The sequence below is a fragment of the Capra hircus genome, chromosome 4 (assembly GCF_001704415.2).
Source record: "Capra hircus breed San Clemente chromosome 4, ASM170441v1, whole genome shotgun sequence".
In the NCBI taxonomy this organism is placed as follows: domain Eukaryota; kingdom Metazoa; phylum Chordata; class Mammalia; order Artiodactyla; family Bovidae; genus Capra; species Capra hircus.
This window is the reverse complement of record NC_030811.1, coordinates 5,301,948-5,319,502: the sequence shown is the minus strand read 5'-3', so window position 1 is coordinate 5,319,502 and position 17,555 is coordinate 5,301,948. Positions and strand designations below refer to the sequence as shown.

The following is a 17,555-nucleotide window of genomic DNA, read 5'->3' as shown; positions in this document are numbered from 1 at the left end:
CAGGAGGATTCTTTACCTCTGAGCCACCTGGGAGGCCCATACTGTTATTGAAATAAGGTTGAAATAAGATCTCCATGCATAGCATTAAGGTACTGCTTGGCTCAAACAGGATAGTATATTTGTTTGGAAATCCCAGCATTTTGCAAGCACACGATAAAATTATGGTAATTTTTTCATTTGTTGTTGTTCAGTCGCTAAGTTGTGTCTGACTCTTTGCAATCCCATGGACTATAGCACGCCAGGCTTCCCTGTCTTTCAGTATCTCTCAGTTTGTTCAAACTCAAGTCCATTGGGTTGTTGATGCTATCTAATCATCTCATCCTTTGTTGCCTCCGTCTCCTCTTGCCTTCAATCTTTCCCAGCATCAGGGTCTTTTCCAATGAGTCAGTTCTTCACATCAGGTGGCCAAAGTATTGGAGTTTCAGCATCAGTCCTTCCAATGAATATTAAGGATTGATTTCCTTTAGGATTGACTGGTTTGATCCCCTTGATGTCCAAGGGACTCTCAAGAGTCTTCTCCAGAAATTTTTTCATTAATTTCAACAAATATTTATTAAATGTTTGCTGTGTTAGCTTTTGTTATAAGCTCAGGGGATACTGCAAGAAACAGAACAAACAAAAACTCTTGCTCTGATGACGCGTACATTCTAACAGGGAGCAGACAAACAATAAGTAACATAATGAATAAGAAATTAATGTGTGTAAGAGGGTGGTAAGTTGTATAGAGTAGGGAGGATGGGACGTGCTAGTGTTTGGTGGTTGAGTTGCAGTTTTGAACCTGCTTGTCTAGACAGAACTTTGTTAAGACGGTAATAATTGAGCAAAGATTCAATAGAGGTGAAGCTGTGTGCTAAGTCGCTCATCTTGTCTGACTCTTTGCGACCCTGTCCATGGGATTCTCTAGGCAATAGCCCACCAGGCTCCTCTGTCCATGGGATTCTCTAGGCAAGAATACTGGAGTGGGTTGCCCAGCCCTCCTCCAGGGGATCTTCCCGACCCAGGGACTGAACACGTGTCTCTTACATCTTCTGCATTGACAGGTGGGTTCTTTACCACTCGCACCACCTGGGCTGGGATGAAAAGTATTCTAGGCAGAGGGAAGAACCCATGCATAATCCCTTACACATTTAGTGACCCATAGGGAGACTGATGTCCTTTTCATTATAGGGGACTGGAATGCAAAAGTAGGAAGTCAAGAAACACCTGGAGTAACAGGCAAATTTGGCCTTGAAATGCGGAATGAAGCAGGGCAAAGACTAATAGTTTTGCCAAGAGAATGCACTGGTCATAGCAAACACCCTCTTCCAACAACACAAGAGAAGACTCTACACATGGACATCACCAGATGATCAACACCGAAATGAGATTGATTATATTCTTTGCAGCCAAAGATGGAGAAGCGCTGTACAGTCAACAAAAACAAGGCCAGGAGCTGACTGTGGCTCAGATCATGAATTCCTTATTGTCAAATTGAGACTTAAATTGAAGAAAGTAGGGAAAACGGCTAGACCATTCAGGTATGACCTAAATCAAATCCCTTATGATTATACAGTAGAAGTGAGAAATAGATTTAATAGATCTGATAGATAGAGTGCCTGATGAACTATGGAATGAGGTTCGTGACACTATATAGGAAACAGGGATCAAGACCATCCCCATGGAAAAGAAATGCAAAAAAGCAAAATGGCTGTCTTGGGAGGCCTTACAAATAGCTGTGAAAAGAAGAGAAGCAAAAAGCAAAGGAGAAAACGAAAGATATAAACATCGGAATGCAGAGTTCCAAAGAATAGCAAGAAGAGATCAGAAAGCCTTCTTTAGCAATCAAAGCAAAGAAATAGAGGAAAAGAACAGAATGGGAAAGACTAGAGATCTCTTCAAGAAAATTAGAGATACCAAGGGAACACTTCATGCAAAGGTGGGCTCGATAAAGGACAGAAATGATATGGACCTAACAGAACCAGAAGATATTAAGAAGAGCTGGCAAGAACACACGGAAGAACTGTACAAAAAAGATCTTCATGACCCGGATAATCACGATGGTGTGATCACACATCTAGAGCCAGACATCCTGGAATGTGAAGTCAAGTGGGCCTTAGAAAGCATCACTACGAACAAAGCTAGTGGAGGTGATAGAATTCCAGTTGAGCTATTTCAAATCCTGAAAGATGATGCTGTGAAAGTGCTGCACTCAATATGCCAGCAAATGTGGAAAACTCAGCAGTGGCCACAGGACTGGAAAAGGTCCGTTTTCATTCCAGTCCCAAAGAAAGGCAATGCCAAAGAATGCTCAAACTACTGCACAATTGCACTCATCTCACATGCTAGTAAAGTAATGCTCAAAATTCTTCAAGCCAGGCTTCAGTAATATGTGAACTGTGAACTTCCAGATGTTCAAGCTGGTTTTAGAAAAGGCAGAGAAACCAGAGATCAAATTGTCAACATCCGCTGGATCATGGAAAAAGCAAGGGAGTTCCAGAAAAACATCTATTTCTGCTTTACTGACTATGCCAAAGCCTTTGACTGTGTGGATCACTATAAACTGTGGAAAATTCTGAAAGAGATGGGACTACCAGACCACCTGACCTGCCTCTTGAGAAATCTGTATGCAGGTCAGGAAGCAACAGTTAGAACTGGACATGGAACAACAGACTGGTTCCAAATAGGAAAAGGAGTATGTCAAGGCTGTATATTGTCACCCCGCTTATTTAACTTATATGCAGAGTACATCATGAGAAACGCTGGACTGGAAGAAACACAAGCTGGAATCAAGATTGCCGGGAGAAATATCAATAACCTCAGATATGCAGATGACACCACCCTTAGGGCAGAAAGTGAAGAGGAGCTAAAAAGCCTCTTGATGAAAGTGAAAGAGGAGAGTGAAAAAGTTGGCTTAAAGCTCAACATCCAGAAAATGAAGATCATGGCATCCGGTCCCATCACTTCATGGGAAATAGATGGGGAAACAGTGTCAGACTTTATTTTGGGGGGCTCCAAAATCACTGCAGATGGTGATTGCAGCCATGAAATTAAAAGACACTTCCTCCTTGGAAGAAAAGTTTTGACCAACCTAGATAGCATATTCAAGAGCAGAGACATTACTTTGCCAACTAAGGTCCGTCTAGTCAAGGCTATGTTTTTTCCAGTGGTCATGTATGGATGTGAGAGTTGGACTGTGAAGAAGGCTGAGCGCTGATGCTTTTGAACTGTGATGTTGGAGAAGACTCTTGAGAGTCCCGTGGACTGCAAGGAGATCCAACCAGTCCATTCTGAAGGAGATCAGCCCTGGGATTTCTTTGGAAGGACTGATGCTGAAGCTGAAGCTCCAGTACTTTGGCCACCTCATGTGAAGAGCTGACTCATTGGAAAAGACTCTGACGCTGGGAGGGATTGGGGGCAGGAGGAGAAGGGGACGACTGAGGATGAGATGGCTGGATGGCATCATGGACTCGATGGACGTGAGTCTGAGTGAACTCCGGTAGTTGGTGATAGACCGGGAGGCCTGGCGTGCTGCGATTCATGGGGTCGCAAAGAGTCGGACACGATTGAGTGACTGAACTGAACTAAGGAGACTGTGTCTAGGATGAAAGGAATGAGGAGGAAAATAGTGGGAGATAACAGTCGGAGTATTACATAGGGACTTTTAGGTCATTGTGAGGAACAGAGGGTCACAAATACCTTTCATGTTATCTTTTAAAATTAGACCTAATGAAGAAAAAGTTAACATTTGTTGAACCCTAACCTTCCCCTGTTGTCCTGAGCTGCTTAATGGCAGAGCCCTTGATCAGCACGCTCTGGCTTCTCTGTGATTGGAAATGTTGGCTGGCTTCCTCTCCTGGCCCCTTGTGCGTGGCTCCCTTCTGTGTTCCCTGTCAGGGAGGCCACGGTCGAAGTGGGAAGGCCTGGAGTGGTTTGAGGAAAACAATCTAAATATAAATCTCCTTACACAGTTGAAGTATGGATGTGAGAGTTGACTCATTTGGTGATGGACAGGGAGGCCTGGTGTGCTTCAATTCATGGGGTCGCAAAGAGTCGGACACGACTGAGCTGAACTGAACTGAACACATGAAGAAGAGATTGGCTTCTTACTCACAGTTCTTTATGGAATCAGAGCAGCCTGTACAGGTTGTCTTTTTATTACTATTTATTTTTTGGCTGTGCTAGGTCTTTGTTGGGGGACACAGGCTCTGTGTGGCTGTACAGTGACTTCTCTTGTTGCAGAGTACAGGCTCTAAGGCATGTGGGTAGTTGTCGTACATGGGCTTAGTTGCTTCATGGCATGAGGGATCTTAGTTTCTGGACCAGGGATCGAACCCATGTCCCCTGCAATGACACGCTGATTCTTAGCCATTGGACCGCCAGGGAAGTCCCATGAGGTTAAGTCTTAAACTAAAGAATTTCATGGCCTTTTGAAGAATTAGTGCTTTTGTTTTTGTTATTATTTGCTTGTTTTTTCCCTATCTCCAAGCAAATATTTTAGGAAGTTATAACACCTGTTTTAGTTAAAATCTAAGGTTTCACTGAAGAACTGTGGACAGAGGTTCATGACATTGTCCAGGAGGCAGTGGTAAGACCGTCCCCAAGAAGAAGAAATGCAAAAAGTAAAAATGGTTGTCTGAGGAGGCCTTACAAATAGCTGAGAAAAGAAGAGAAGCTGAAGGCTAAGGAGAAAAGGAAAGATATACCCATCTGAATGCAGAGTTCCAGAGAACAGCAAGGGGAGATAAGAAAGCCTTCCTCAGTGATCAGTGCAAAGAAATAGAGGAAAACAATAGAATGGGAAAGACTGGAGCTCTCTTCAAGAAAATTAGAGATACCAAGGGAGTATTTCATACAAAGATGGGCACAATAAATGGACAGAAATGGTATGGACCTAACAGAAGCAGAAGATATTAAGAAGAGGTGGCAGGAATACACAGAAGAACTGTACAAAAACGATCTTCATAACCCAGATAACCATGATGATCTGATCACTCACCCAGAGCCAGATATCCTGGAATGCAAAGTCAAGTGGGCCTTAGGAAGCATCACTAGGAACAAAGCTAGTGGAGGTGATGGAGTTCCAGCTGAGCTGTTTCAGATCCTAAAAAATGAAGCTATGAAAGTGCTGCACTCAGTATGTCAGCACATTTGGAAAACTCAGCTGTGTTCATAGGACTGGAAAAGTCAGTTTTCACATGTATAATATCATATGTGAAATGAATTGCCAGTCCAGGTTCAATGCATGATACAGGATGCTCAGGGCTGGTGCACTGGGATGACCCAGAGGGATGGGAGGGGGGTTCAGGATGGGGAACACGTGTACACCCGTGGCGGATTCATGTTGATGTATGGCAAAACCAATACAATATTGTAAAGTAATTAGCCTCCAATTAAAATAAATAAATTTATATTTAAAAAGTCAGTTTTAATTCCAGTCCCAAAGAAAGGTGATGCTAGAGAATGCTCAGACTATACCACACAGCTGCACTCATCTCACAGGCTAGCAAAGTAATGCTCAAAATTCTCCAAGTGAGGCTTCAAGAGTATGTGAACTGAGAAATTCCAGATGTTCAAGCTGGATTTAGAAAAGGCAGAGGAGCCAGAGATCAAATTGCCAACATCCGTTGGATCATAGAACAAGCAAGAGAGTTCCAGAAAAATATCTACTTTTGCTTTATTAATTACGCCAAAGCCTTTGACTTTCTGGATCACAACAAACTGTGGAAAATTCTTCAAGAGATGAGAATACCACCAGACCAGTTACCTGCCTCCTGAGAAATCTGTGTGCAGGTCAAGAAGCAACAGTTAGAATCGAACATGGAACAATGGACTGGTTCCAAATTGGGAAAGGAGTAGGTCAAGATTGTAAACTGTCACCCTGCTCATCTAACGCATATGCAGGTACATCATGTGAAATGCCGGGCTGGATGGTGCACAAGCTGGAATCAAGATTGCCGGGAGAAATACCAATAAGCTCAGATGTGCAGAGCAGAAAACAAAGAACTAGAGATCCTCTGTGAAAGTGAGAGGAGAGTGAAAAAGTTGGCTTAAAACTCTGCTTCAGCAAACGAACATCATGGCATCCGATTCCATCACCTCATGGCAAATAGATGGGTAAACAGTGACAGACTTTATTTTGGGGGGCTCCAAAATCACTGCATCTGGTGACTGCAGCCATGAAATTAAAAGACACTTGCTCCTTGGAAGAAAAGCTATTGATAGCTTATGGTGAACGGTGTCAGATTCTTGATCTCCAAAGATTTAGTTTCAGGACCAGGCTTGATCACTCAAGTGCTTTTGTGTAGCAGAGTTTTATTAAAGTACGAAAAGGGACAGAGAAAGGTTCTGACAGAGACCTCAGAAGGGGATGGAGAATGCCCACCTCACTAGTCTTAGCAAGGGAGTTATACACTGTTTTAATTAGTTATTACAATAAGTCAAAAGAATGTCTCAAGATTGTAAAGATCTTACTAGACCCACAGTTTACATTTTAAGATAACAGGATTAGCCAGCCGGTTTTCAGGAAGAAGAAACTGTCCTCAAGCAGGATACATTGTTTTTATATAATCCTTAGTATAGTTGTTTGTTGTGTTCCAGGCTTAGAGGAAAAAAAGTTTCTTTTTAGTTTTCTGTGACTGTGACTAAGGAATGTAGAGAGAGAGAGAAAACAAACAAACAAACAAACCACGTTTGTCTTTTCCTCCTTGAGAATTCTAGACACCTATCTCCACTTCCAGAGCACCAGACTCTTTTCTCCTCCTCAGGGATCCTGGACTTCTTATCTACCTGCCTAGGAATTGACTCTCTCATTATGAACAACCTAGACAGAATATTAAAAAGCAGAGACAGTACTTTGCCAACAAAGGGCTGTCTAGTCAAGGCTATGGTTTTTCCAGTAGTCATATATGGATGTGAGAGTTGGACTACAAAGAAAGCTGAGCCCAGAGAATTGATGCTTTTGAACTGTGGTGGTGGAGAAGACTCTTGTGAGTCCCTGTCCTGAATATTCATTGGAAGGACTGATACTGAAGCTGAAATTCCAATACTTTGGCCACCTGATGTGAAGAACTGACTCATTGGAAAAGACCCTGATGCTGGGAAAGATAGAGGGCAGGAGGAGGAGATGACAGAGGATGAGATGGTTGGATGGCATCACTGACTCGATGCCCATGAGTTTGAGCAAGCTCTGGGTATTTGTGATGGACAGGGAGGCCTGGCGTGCTGCAGTCCATGGGGTCAGAGTCAAGAGTCAGACACGGCTGAGTGACTGACTGACTGACTGAACTGAATGTTTCACCTCAATGTTTCTACTCAGTATTATCTGCAACATTTTGTTGCAAAGTTACAAATTTGTAACTTTAATATTTTCCTTTGTCTTAAAGGCTCCATTCACTTTGCTTAGAGAAAGTTTTCTTCCACTTGCAAATAAAGACCTTTTTCTGTGCCCGTCTCTAGCTTAGACAGTGCTGCGACTGACCTGGCAGCACTGTGGTATCCGCCTCTCCTTTTGTGCGGTGGTCGTTTCCCACTGGTGTTACTGTTGTGGGATGTTTTTGATTGTTTGGGTACGGGTGTTTTCTTTTGTCTTTCAAGCTTTTGAATTGACATGTGGTGAAAGAACTAATAGTTTTTGGTTGACAGATAGCTAAGAAATTGAACCATTTGCTGTCTTTTGGACTTTTGGCATAACATTGTACAAAATAGCTTAATTTTTGAGTTGGAGCTTACTGATGCTGATTTGCTTTGTCCTGGTTTGGGGGGGCATGATAATTTTTGAAAAAAATTATTTTATACTATAGAAGTTAGCAATGTATAAGTAGTATTGCTTTGTAGATTTCTTCTGTTTGTACATGACTTAAATAGTGTTTCTCTGCTCTCACGCTCAGTGAAACGATTTTATATGTGCAGTGGGCTCTTTACAAACAGTTCCTGAGGGGGCTGTATGAGGACTCCATGAAGACCTGATATTATAAGAAGCTTAGGAAAACATTGCTGTTCAGTGCCCTATTGTTTATAGGACATCGTAAGGAGAGGGAAAATGGGATTATTTGAACTCTTTCAGTTATAAATTTGAAATGAAACTGTTGAATCTAGAGTGGGCATTAGGGCAGGTTTAATCTTTGATTGGAAGGGTAAACTTTTTAAAAGTTGCTTATTTATAATAACAGATTTTAATGTCCTTGGATTAAAAGATGTAGTCTCATAATTTGACAATTAGAGGGGACCTTAGATGTGCTGCCATGATTTGTGCAGTACTTCCGTTTTACTTATGAAAAGTTAGAACCTCAAAAATACGAGCAAAGTGAAAGTGGTCCAGATCAAAGGTGAAGAAGTAGGTATCCATTAACCTGGGCAGATGAATAAGTCAACTCTGTTGCTGCTGTTGGTTTTCTCAGCACTAACACAACTGGTCTGTGTTAATTAATTGTTGAATTCCTTAATTTTTTTATTCAGTGCTATCCCTGTATCTGCTTACATTTGACTCTTTGTTAATGACGCACATGGGTCCTAAGTAAATTGTTCAGAAGTGTTACTTGGGAGTTTGGGAAACAGTGAATATAAAATTGGCGTCTGATTTTTTCAGTGTCTTAAAGTGTCTAACATATTTATCCTTCTCTTTTAGGAACTTGAAAATGGCCCTTCAGCAATGCTAGGTCTATAATGGGAAGTGTCACAGTTCGATATTTCTGTTATGGATGCCTTTTTACATCTGCAGCCTGGACGCTTTTGCTTTTTATTTATTTCAACTTCAGTGAAGTGACTCAGCCACTTAAGAATGTGCCCATCAAGGGGTCTGGGCCCCACGGACCATTCCCCAAAAAATTTTATCCCCGTTTCACTAGAGGTCCAAGTCTAGAATCACAGTTCAAAGCGAACAAAATTGATAATATGATAGATAATCATGTTGAAGATCCAGAAAGAGGCAACGTGAAATTCTCTTCTGAATTGGGTGAGTGTACCTGATATTTGCTAGCAATGTGTCGAAGTATTTCATCGTGGGAAGCGCAAATATTCTTTACATCACGTATTGTTCAGAGGACCAGACATGTGACTTTTTTCTGTACTGATGTATTTTGTTCATGAACTAGCTGGGGTCCTGTGATTTTTGCAGACACAGTAGGCAGTTATATTCTATTTTGTTCAGTTCTGACTTCAATATTTTGTGAAGACTTCAGAGAAACTATGAGGTCCAGAATTGGAGGGAGCAGGGAGAGGGCAGAAAGGAAGAAAAATTAAGTGGTTGGCAAGAAAATGGAACCTATGGGGGAAGATTTTAATTGCTGGCATTATTTAATAAGGGAAAGCAGTGGTTGAAAAGTGACTATTTTAACATATTTTGAAAGGCAAAGTTAACACATGACCTAAACCACTGGGTTTAGAATTGAGATTGCTACTGCTACTGCTAAGTCAGTTCAGTCGTGTCTGACTCTGTGTGACCCCATGGACTGCAGCCCACCAGGCTCCTCCGTCCATGGGATTTTCCAGGCAAGAGTACTTGAGTGGGGTGTTGTGGCCTTGGGACTACTTATATCCAAAAAGATGTCTACTTAGAAGAATTATTAAGGTGCTAGAATATATTTATTAAATATAGGAGTTTTTTTATTCCTCAAAAATTACATTCTGTTCAGTTTGGAAGCAAGACTGAACACTGCAGTTCTAGAGTCCTGGTTTCAGCAAATTTTATTTTAAGGGATATATGAGCCATTTTGGCTGTCTTTAAAACTTAAGAACTTTGATCTTCATTGAAGAATCAAATAATAAGTAATTTAAGAGTAAAAGCATATAGTGGGAGATTGAAAGATTCACAGAATATAAAGGAAATGTAAAAACAGATTTCATCTGTTTCTAGAATTTAATCATTTCCTAATACAGGAGGTCAAAAGTATTGAAAATTATATGAGGAAAAGGAAGCTTTTACTTTATTTTTCATAAAATATACCTTCTATTCATTTTCAAACAGCCATTGGGACCTTTTTAAAAGCATTAATGGAAATTTTTCTAATTTTTTGTTTATAGTAATTTTTATAAAATTTTTATAAAGTTGTAACATTGGGTTTGCCATTTTTAATGGACTTTGCCTTTGAATATCGTAGAATTGTAGATATTTGAAGTGACAAACTCAAATTACCCATCTGAAACACTAAATTCTTTATAAAAGATCCTAAAGATCACAAAACAATTAGAGCTAATAAATGAATTCAGCAAAGTCGCAGGGTATAAGATCCACACACAAAAGCTAATTGTATTTCTGGACATTAATGATGAACAGTCCAAAAGTAAAATTAAGAGAATAATCTCATTTACAGTGGAATCAGAAAGAAGTACTTAAGAATAAACCCAGCCAAGGAGGTATAAGATTTGTACATCAGTTGTGCTGCAGAGCACAACAGAAAGAAATAAAAATAGACCTAAAAAACAGAAAGGCGTCCTAGGTTCGTGGATGGAATGCTTAATACTGTTAAAATGTCAGTGCCACCCAAAGCAACTCACATTGAATGTAAACCTTATCAAAATCCCAGTGGCCTTTGTTGAAAAGATGAACTAGCTGAGTCTAAAGTTGATAAGGAATTGCAGGGTGCTCTGAAGTCTTGAAAAAGAACAGAGTTGGAGAACACACACTTGTTTATTTCAGAACTTCCTAACAGTGTGATACTGGCGTAAGGAAAGATAGGTACATCTCAGGATAGACTGAGAATCCAAAAATATACCCTCTGACGTCTGCGGTCAAGTAGCATCTATGGTAACGCTCAAGAACAAGTAACATGTGTGGGCAGCTGGTTTTCAGAAAGGGGTGCTTAGAGCAGCTGATGTGGACAGGATGGTCTTTTCAGCAAATGGTGCTGGGCCAATTAGATATCCCCATGCAAAGGAATGAGGTTGAACCCTTACCTCGTATGGTATTAAATTAACTCAGAGTGGATCAAAGGCCATAAAACCCTAGAAAAAAATCTTCGGGATAAATCAAATAATAAATTGGGAAAACACTGCATTCTGTATTTCATCCCCTCACACCTGTGTATCTGTAAAACAGCATTCTTAAGAACTAAAGTCTACTCGACTTTAATTTTTTCCTGTTATTATTTGCCCATACAAAAAAAAAGTGGCAGTGAAAATGCTCAGTCCTAACCCCTGGACCACCAGGGAACTCCCTTACTTGACTTTTAAAATCTGATGTTTTCCTGAGTATTTGGCTGTGAAATCTTTTTCTTCTTTTTAACTTCTACTAATAAAGTAATGCTCAAAATTCTCCAAGCCAGGCTTCAGCAATACATGAACGTGAACTTGCAGATGTTCAAACTGGTTTTAGAAAAGGCAGAGGAACCAGAGATCAAATTGCCAACATCTGCTGGATCATCGAAAAAGCAAGAGAGTTCCAGAAAAACATCTATTTCTGCTTTACTGACTATGCCAAAGCCTTTGGCTGTGTGGATCACTATAAACTGTGGAAAATTCTGAAAGAGATGGGAATACCAGACCACCTGACCTGCCTCTTGAGAAATCTGTATACAGGTCAGGAAGCAACAGTTAGAACTGGACATGGAACAACAGACTGTTTCCAAATAGGAAAAGGAGTACGTCAAGGCTGTATATTGTCACCCTGCTTATTTAACCTCTATGCAGAGTACATCATGAGAAACGCTGGGCTGGAGGAAGCACAAGCTGGAATCAAGATTGCCAGGAAAAATATCAGTAACCTCAGATATGCAGATGACACCACCCTTATGGCAGAAAGTGAAGAGGAGTTAAAAAGCCTCTTGAAAGTGAAAAGAGAGTGAAAAAGTTGGCTTAAAGCTCAACATTCAGAAAATGAAGATTATGGTATCCGGTCCCATCACTTCATGGAAAATAGATGGGGAAACAGTGGAAACAGTGTCAGACTTTATTTTGGGGGGCTCCAAAATCACTGCAGATGGTGACCGCAGCCATGATATTAAAAGACGCTTACTCTTTGGAAGAAAAGTTATGACCAACCTAGATAGCATATTCAAAAGCAGAGACATTACTTTGCCGACTAAGGTCCATCTAGTCAAGGCTCTGGTTTTTCCAGTAGTCATGTATGGATGTGAGAGTTGGACTGTGAAGGAGGCTGAGCCCAAAGAATTGATGCTTTTGAACTGTGGTGTTGGAGAAGACTCTTGAGAGTCCCTTGGACTGCAAGGAGATCCAACCAGTCCATTCTGAAGATCAACCCTGGGATTTCTTTGGAAGGAATGATGCTAAAGCTGAAACTCCAGCACTTTGGCCACCTCATGCGAAGAGTTGACTCACTGGAAAAGACTCTGACGCTGGGAGGGATTGGGGACAGGAGGAGAAAGGGACGACCGAGGATGAGATGGCTGGATGGCATCACCGACTCAATGGACGTGAGTCTGAGTGAACTCCGGGAGTTGGTGATGGACAGGGAGGCCTGGCGTGCTGCGATTCCTGGGGTCGCAAAGAGTCGGGCACGACTGAGCGACTGAACTGAATTGAATGTCCAGTGGAATTAGTTTTCCATGACTCGACTTCAGGAAATGCTATTACAGGGGAGTCATTCTTTGAGGAGAGGCTAAATGTTTGATGTGGGGAAGAGAAAGTAAAAGGAAGCTTACTGTTCTAGGTGAAGGTGAGATTTCTGACAGTGTGAGAGCAAAGGTGTTAAATCATAGTGATTTTGATTAGCTCTGTGGTGGACCTTCTTGACTCTGAAATTGATTAAAGTCTGGAACTGGAGACTTTTTACAGAAAGGGTTATCAGTAGTCTAATTTTCTAGGGGAAGAGTCCATATAAAAACTTGGGGTAAAAAAATTTTTCTAGAAAACAGAACCAAAAAACCCCCTTGCCCAGTTAATTGGGGGTTGTTGAGATCCATATGGGGTTCTGTAATCTGTTGTTTTTAATGGTATAAATCATCATTAAGTGTCTTTTTCTCTTGGTCATATATAAGGTTTTTTTTTTTTGTTTTTCTTGAAAATATTCTTAAATTATGGCTAATGAGCCGTAATTTATGGTTAAGGTACACTTGCTTTCTGAGCTAAACTGAGGAAAATTTGACTTAAACCTTGATATAGTTTTTTGAAAATGGAGACAAACTAGGTTTGAGAAACATGGCTGTCACCTATTTATAAGAAGTTAAAGCCACGACTCTCTCTCTCTAGATTCTGGGGCTCGTTCGCTTTTCGGGCTGCACTGCCGCTTTGCTGGGGCCCTTCTAGCTGTGGCGAGCAGGCGCTACTCCTCGTTGTGGCGAGTGGGCGTCTCATGGCGATGGCCCCTCTTGCTGTGGAGCACAGGCCTAGGCACCTGGGCTTCAGGTTGCAGCACGTGTGCTCAGTAGCTGGGGCTCACGAGATCTGGAGTGCACGCTCAGTGCTTTGGAGCAACGAGCTCTGGAGTGCACGCTAATGCTTTGGAGCACAGCTTAGTTGCTCTGAGGCATGTGGGATCTTCCTGGACCAGGGGTTGAACCCGTGTTGCCTGCATTGGCAGGCGGATTCTTACCCACTGCACCACTATGGAAATCCCCAAGATGTTCTTGAGATCATAACAGGAATTGTAGCATTCATTTCCAGATTTAATTCACTGACTGTGACTTCATTCTTTTGCAGGTATGATTTTTAATGAACGTGATCAGGAGTTGAGAGACTTGGGGTATCAGAAACATGCCTTCAATATGCTTATCAGTAACCGCTTGGGCTACCACAGAGACGTGCCAGATACGAGGAATGCAGCGTACGTTCCTTCTGAGTTTCTGCTCGCCGTTTTAATAACACAGCGCTTTTAGTGCGATATAATAAGTCATGGGGGTGGTGGTAATAATCTGCAGTTAGGCTTCATCATTCAGGATACTAGAAAATTTAAGACAGATTTATTTCCACTCTTACTGTGCTTGAAGCCACATGGTCTGAGATTGTACTGACAGGGTTCTAGAGCTTGCTGTTTCTTTTGAAATGTAAAATAATGGGGAAAAGGAGGGAGGTACTAATTGCATATAATTAAGTAACCTTCTGAGCATATGTTTATTTTAAATGTTTGTTTAGTGGATTCATAACAAAGAGGAATTCACATCAGTGAAGAATTCTACTCATGATCTCACTTTTCTGTTTTCATTCTTTTTGTATTTTCAAAGGCTTTTTTTTCATACAGTCAGTCAGTCATTCACTCTACAGATCTGTTTCAGCACCTTCTGTTTGCTGGACACTGTTAGGCCCTGGAAATAAAATAAGACATAGCCCCTCGGTTCACAGGGCTTAGTATCCGTCGGGGGAGGTTGATAAGGGAGTGAGTAGCTACAGCAGCACAAGAATGAAGGCTGTGACAGGGACGGGTGAGCCAGGCCCACACCAGAGCGACCAGGGACGGGTGAGCCAGGCCCACACCAGAGCGACCAGGGACGGGTGAGCCAGCCCCACCAGAGCGACCAGGGACAGGTGAGCCAGCCCCACCAGAGCGACCAGGGGCGGGTGAGCCAGGCCCACCAGAGCGACCAGGGGCGGGTGAGCCAGGCCCACCAGAGCGACCAGGGGTGGATGAGCCAGGCCCACCAGAGCGACCAGGGACGGCGCCAGAGGGGCGGCTGAGCAGTGCTGTGCCCCAAGGTTGTCCCCTGACTGGGAACAGGCTGAGCCAGAGATACACCGTTTGTCAAAGGGACTGAAATAGTTCTGTTTGCCTGTAGTGAAAGAATGGCAAGAGGCTGAAAGTAGGCAGGCCCCAGTTGTAAGGCATTGTATGCTGTGCAGAAGAACATGGAATTCCAGATTTTATTTTTTAAGTCAGTGGTGGTTTTTTTTTTCTTTATTGTGGTCACTTAAAGCCACCTAACCTTTTTAAATCAAAGAGTTGCTTACATGGAAGCTCGTTCATTAACCTGATATATGTCATGGTTTACTCAAATCTTTTTAAATGATTGAGCAAAAATTAAAAATTTCAAATACAGATATTCATATTTCCTTTTGAAACTTCATTGAGAAGAAACTGAACATCAGCTGTTGAGTGCTGCATTAAAAACTTGCAGTGATTTCAGTAAAAACACATTTTTGTGTAACCTCTGTACCAAAGAAGAAAAAATTCAAGTTTTAAAAACTTGAATTGACTTAAAAATAAGCAGAGTAGCAGGAAATGGAGGCAGAAATTATTAACAATTATAAAACTCTTGAATAAGAAGCCACATTAATTCCTTAGCCGCTTTTTAATAAAAATTGTTAATGATGTAAAGAAGAGGCTCACCAAGGGAGCAGTTAATGTTCAGTGAATGATAACCTAAAACATCCGAGCTTTTTGAAATGTCAGTATTTTCTGATATTCGTCCTTACAGATGTAAAGACAAGTCTTACCCGGCGGATCTGCCACTTGCTAGCGTTGTTATTTGTTTCTACAATGAAGCTTTGTCTGCTTTGCTCCGGACGGTGCACAGTGTCCTGGACCGCACGCCAGCCCGGCTTCTTCATGAAATTATCCTCGTGGACGATGACAGTGACTTCGGTGAGGAATACTGTAGCTGGCAGTGTGGGATCTCTGCTTTGGTTCACTGTAGTGATGCCCATCGGCCGTTCAGTCCCAGAAAGATCGGAGGGCCCTCATGCACGCACTTGCAACAGAACCAGCCACGATTGCACGCCTGGTTAGAGCATGATTTCCAAGAAACCACATTATCTGTGTAATGTTTTCAAACTATGCTACCCAGATTAGGCTCTTGAATTTTCCCCTTGGCTTACCTTTTTAAAGTAGTATTTTTATTTTGGAATAATCACAGATTTACAGAGAGTTACAAAGGGCCCTGCCCCTCCACCCAGTTTCTGCCATTGGTCGTGTCGTCATAGAAACACAGTATTGAACCCGTGAGCATATTTCTGTAGCCACCACTGTAATCAAGGTGCAGACAACTACTCCATCACCCCAAAGAATCTCCTACCTGCTACCACACTGTGTTCACACGCACCTTTCTCCCCGCACATCCTTAATTCCTGGCAACCCTCATCTCTGTGATTTTGTTTCCATCTCTATGGTATTGTCATTGGGCTGTTATATAATATAAACAAAATCACACAGTATGGGACCTTTTAGGATTAGCTTTAACTTGGCAAAATGCTTAGGCTTAGATTTATCGTGTCAGTTTGTCAACGTCAGCTGCCTCCAGATAAAGTGGATGGCATTGTGATGGCCCTTAGGTGGCCTCTGAATGCTGGTACTTTATGCTTCAGCACATACTTCTTTCATTTCAGCTCAGTCGTGTCCGACTCTTTGTGACCCCATGGGCTATAGCACGCCAGGCCTCCCTGTCCATCACCAACTCCTGGAGTTCGCTCAGACTCACGTCCATCGAGTCGGTGATGCCATCCAGCCATCTCATCCACTGTCGTCCCCTTTTCCTCCTGCCCCCAATCCCTCCCAGCATCAGAGTCGTCTGCAATGAGTCAACTCTTTGCATGAGGTGGCCAAAGTACTGGAGTTTCAGTTTCAGCATCAGTCCTTCCAAAGAACACCCAGGGCTGATCTCCTTCAGAATGGACTGGTTGGATCTCCTTGCAGTCCAAGGGACTCTCAAGAGTCTTCTCCAACACCACAGTTCAAATGCATCAATTCTTCGGTGCTCAGCCTTCTTCACAGTCCAACTCTCACATCCATACATGACCACTGGAAAAACCATAGCCTTGACTAGACCGACCTTTGTTGGCAAAGCAATGTCTCTTCTTTTTAATATGCTTCTTACCTTTCTTTAATTCAGCATAGACTCTTCCTAAGAGTGATTTCGTGTACACAGCAGGATGGAGGGCAGTCCTCAACCTTGTGAGAGGTGATATTCCCATTTTACAGGGGAGGAAATAGTAATTTGCTCAAGACGTCACCTGGTAGAGTTGAGATTAGGCTCAAGGAACCCACCTGCCAGTGCAGGAGACCCAGGTTCGATCCCTGGGTCAGGAGGATCCTCTGGAGAAGGGCATGGCCACCCACTTCAGTATTGTTGCCTGGAGAATCCCACGGACAGAGGAGCCTGGTGAGCTACAGTCTATGGGAGTGCAAAAGAACTGGACACGACTGAGTGATGAAACCACCACCATTCAAGCTTTCTGCTCTTTTCATTAACAGTAAGCTGCAGAGACACACTGATAAATTATATGCCAGTTATATGTGTTTTCACAACTTGAGTCTTTATTAAGCATTCCTTATATGTCAACAACAGAACTGGTATGCCAGTATACTTAAGTATACCAAATGAGTAAATGTATGTTGAGATCAACGAGAGTAAAATTCTCAAACCTTGGTAAACGTTGAAACCTCATAGGAGAAACAGGGAAAAATTAATTAAAAAATAAATGATGAAAAAAAAAAAACCTAAGAATTTGAGTCTGGACCAAGTAAAAGATTGGCTAAGTAATATAATTCTGGAATTTATGGTGTTGAATTTATTTTTTTACGTCAGCCTGTGATTTGTTTTTCATTCTGTGGGTATTTTTTTCTAAAAGAGAAAACTCATGATCAGTTACAATGGTTTATATGCTAACTGTGGAAAGAATTACTTATTAGATCTTGTATGATCTCTGAAGTTATGAAATTTAAAGGTAAATGAGCTAGAATTTATAAAAAATAGTGC

At 41.8% G+C, this 17,555-nt stretch overlaps 1 protein-coding gene across 6 annotated transcripts in view; it reads left to right on the top strand.

The window, feature by feature from the left end:
• The window catches only part of GALNT11 (polypeptide N-acetylgalactosaminyltransferase 11), a 55,027-nt gene that overhangs the window by 19,430 nt on the left and 18,042 nt on the right, over nt 1-17,555 (top strand). For 3 of the 6 annotated variants that reach the window (XM_018046687.1, XM_018046684.1, XM_018046686.1), the window contains exons 2-4: nt 8,603-8,929; nt 13,570-13,693; nt 15,279-15,445. In XM_018046687.1, the coding sequence (XP_017902176.1) occupies nt 8,641-8,929; nt 13,570-13,693; nt 15,279-15,445 (580 nt within the window). In that variant the 5' untranslated portion in view covers nt 8,603-8,640. The other 3 variants (XM_013963618.2, XM_013963617.2, XM_013963616.2) reach the window with 3 other exon arrangements.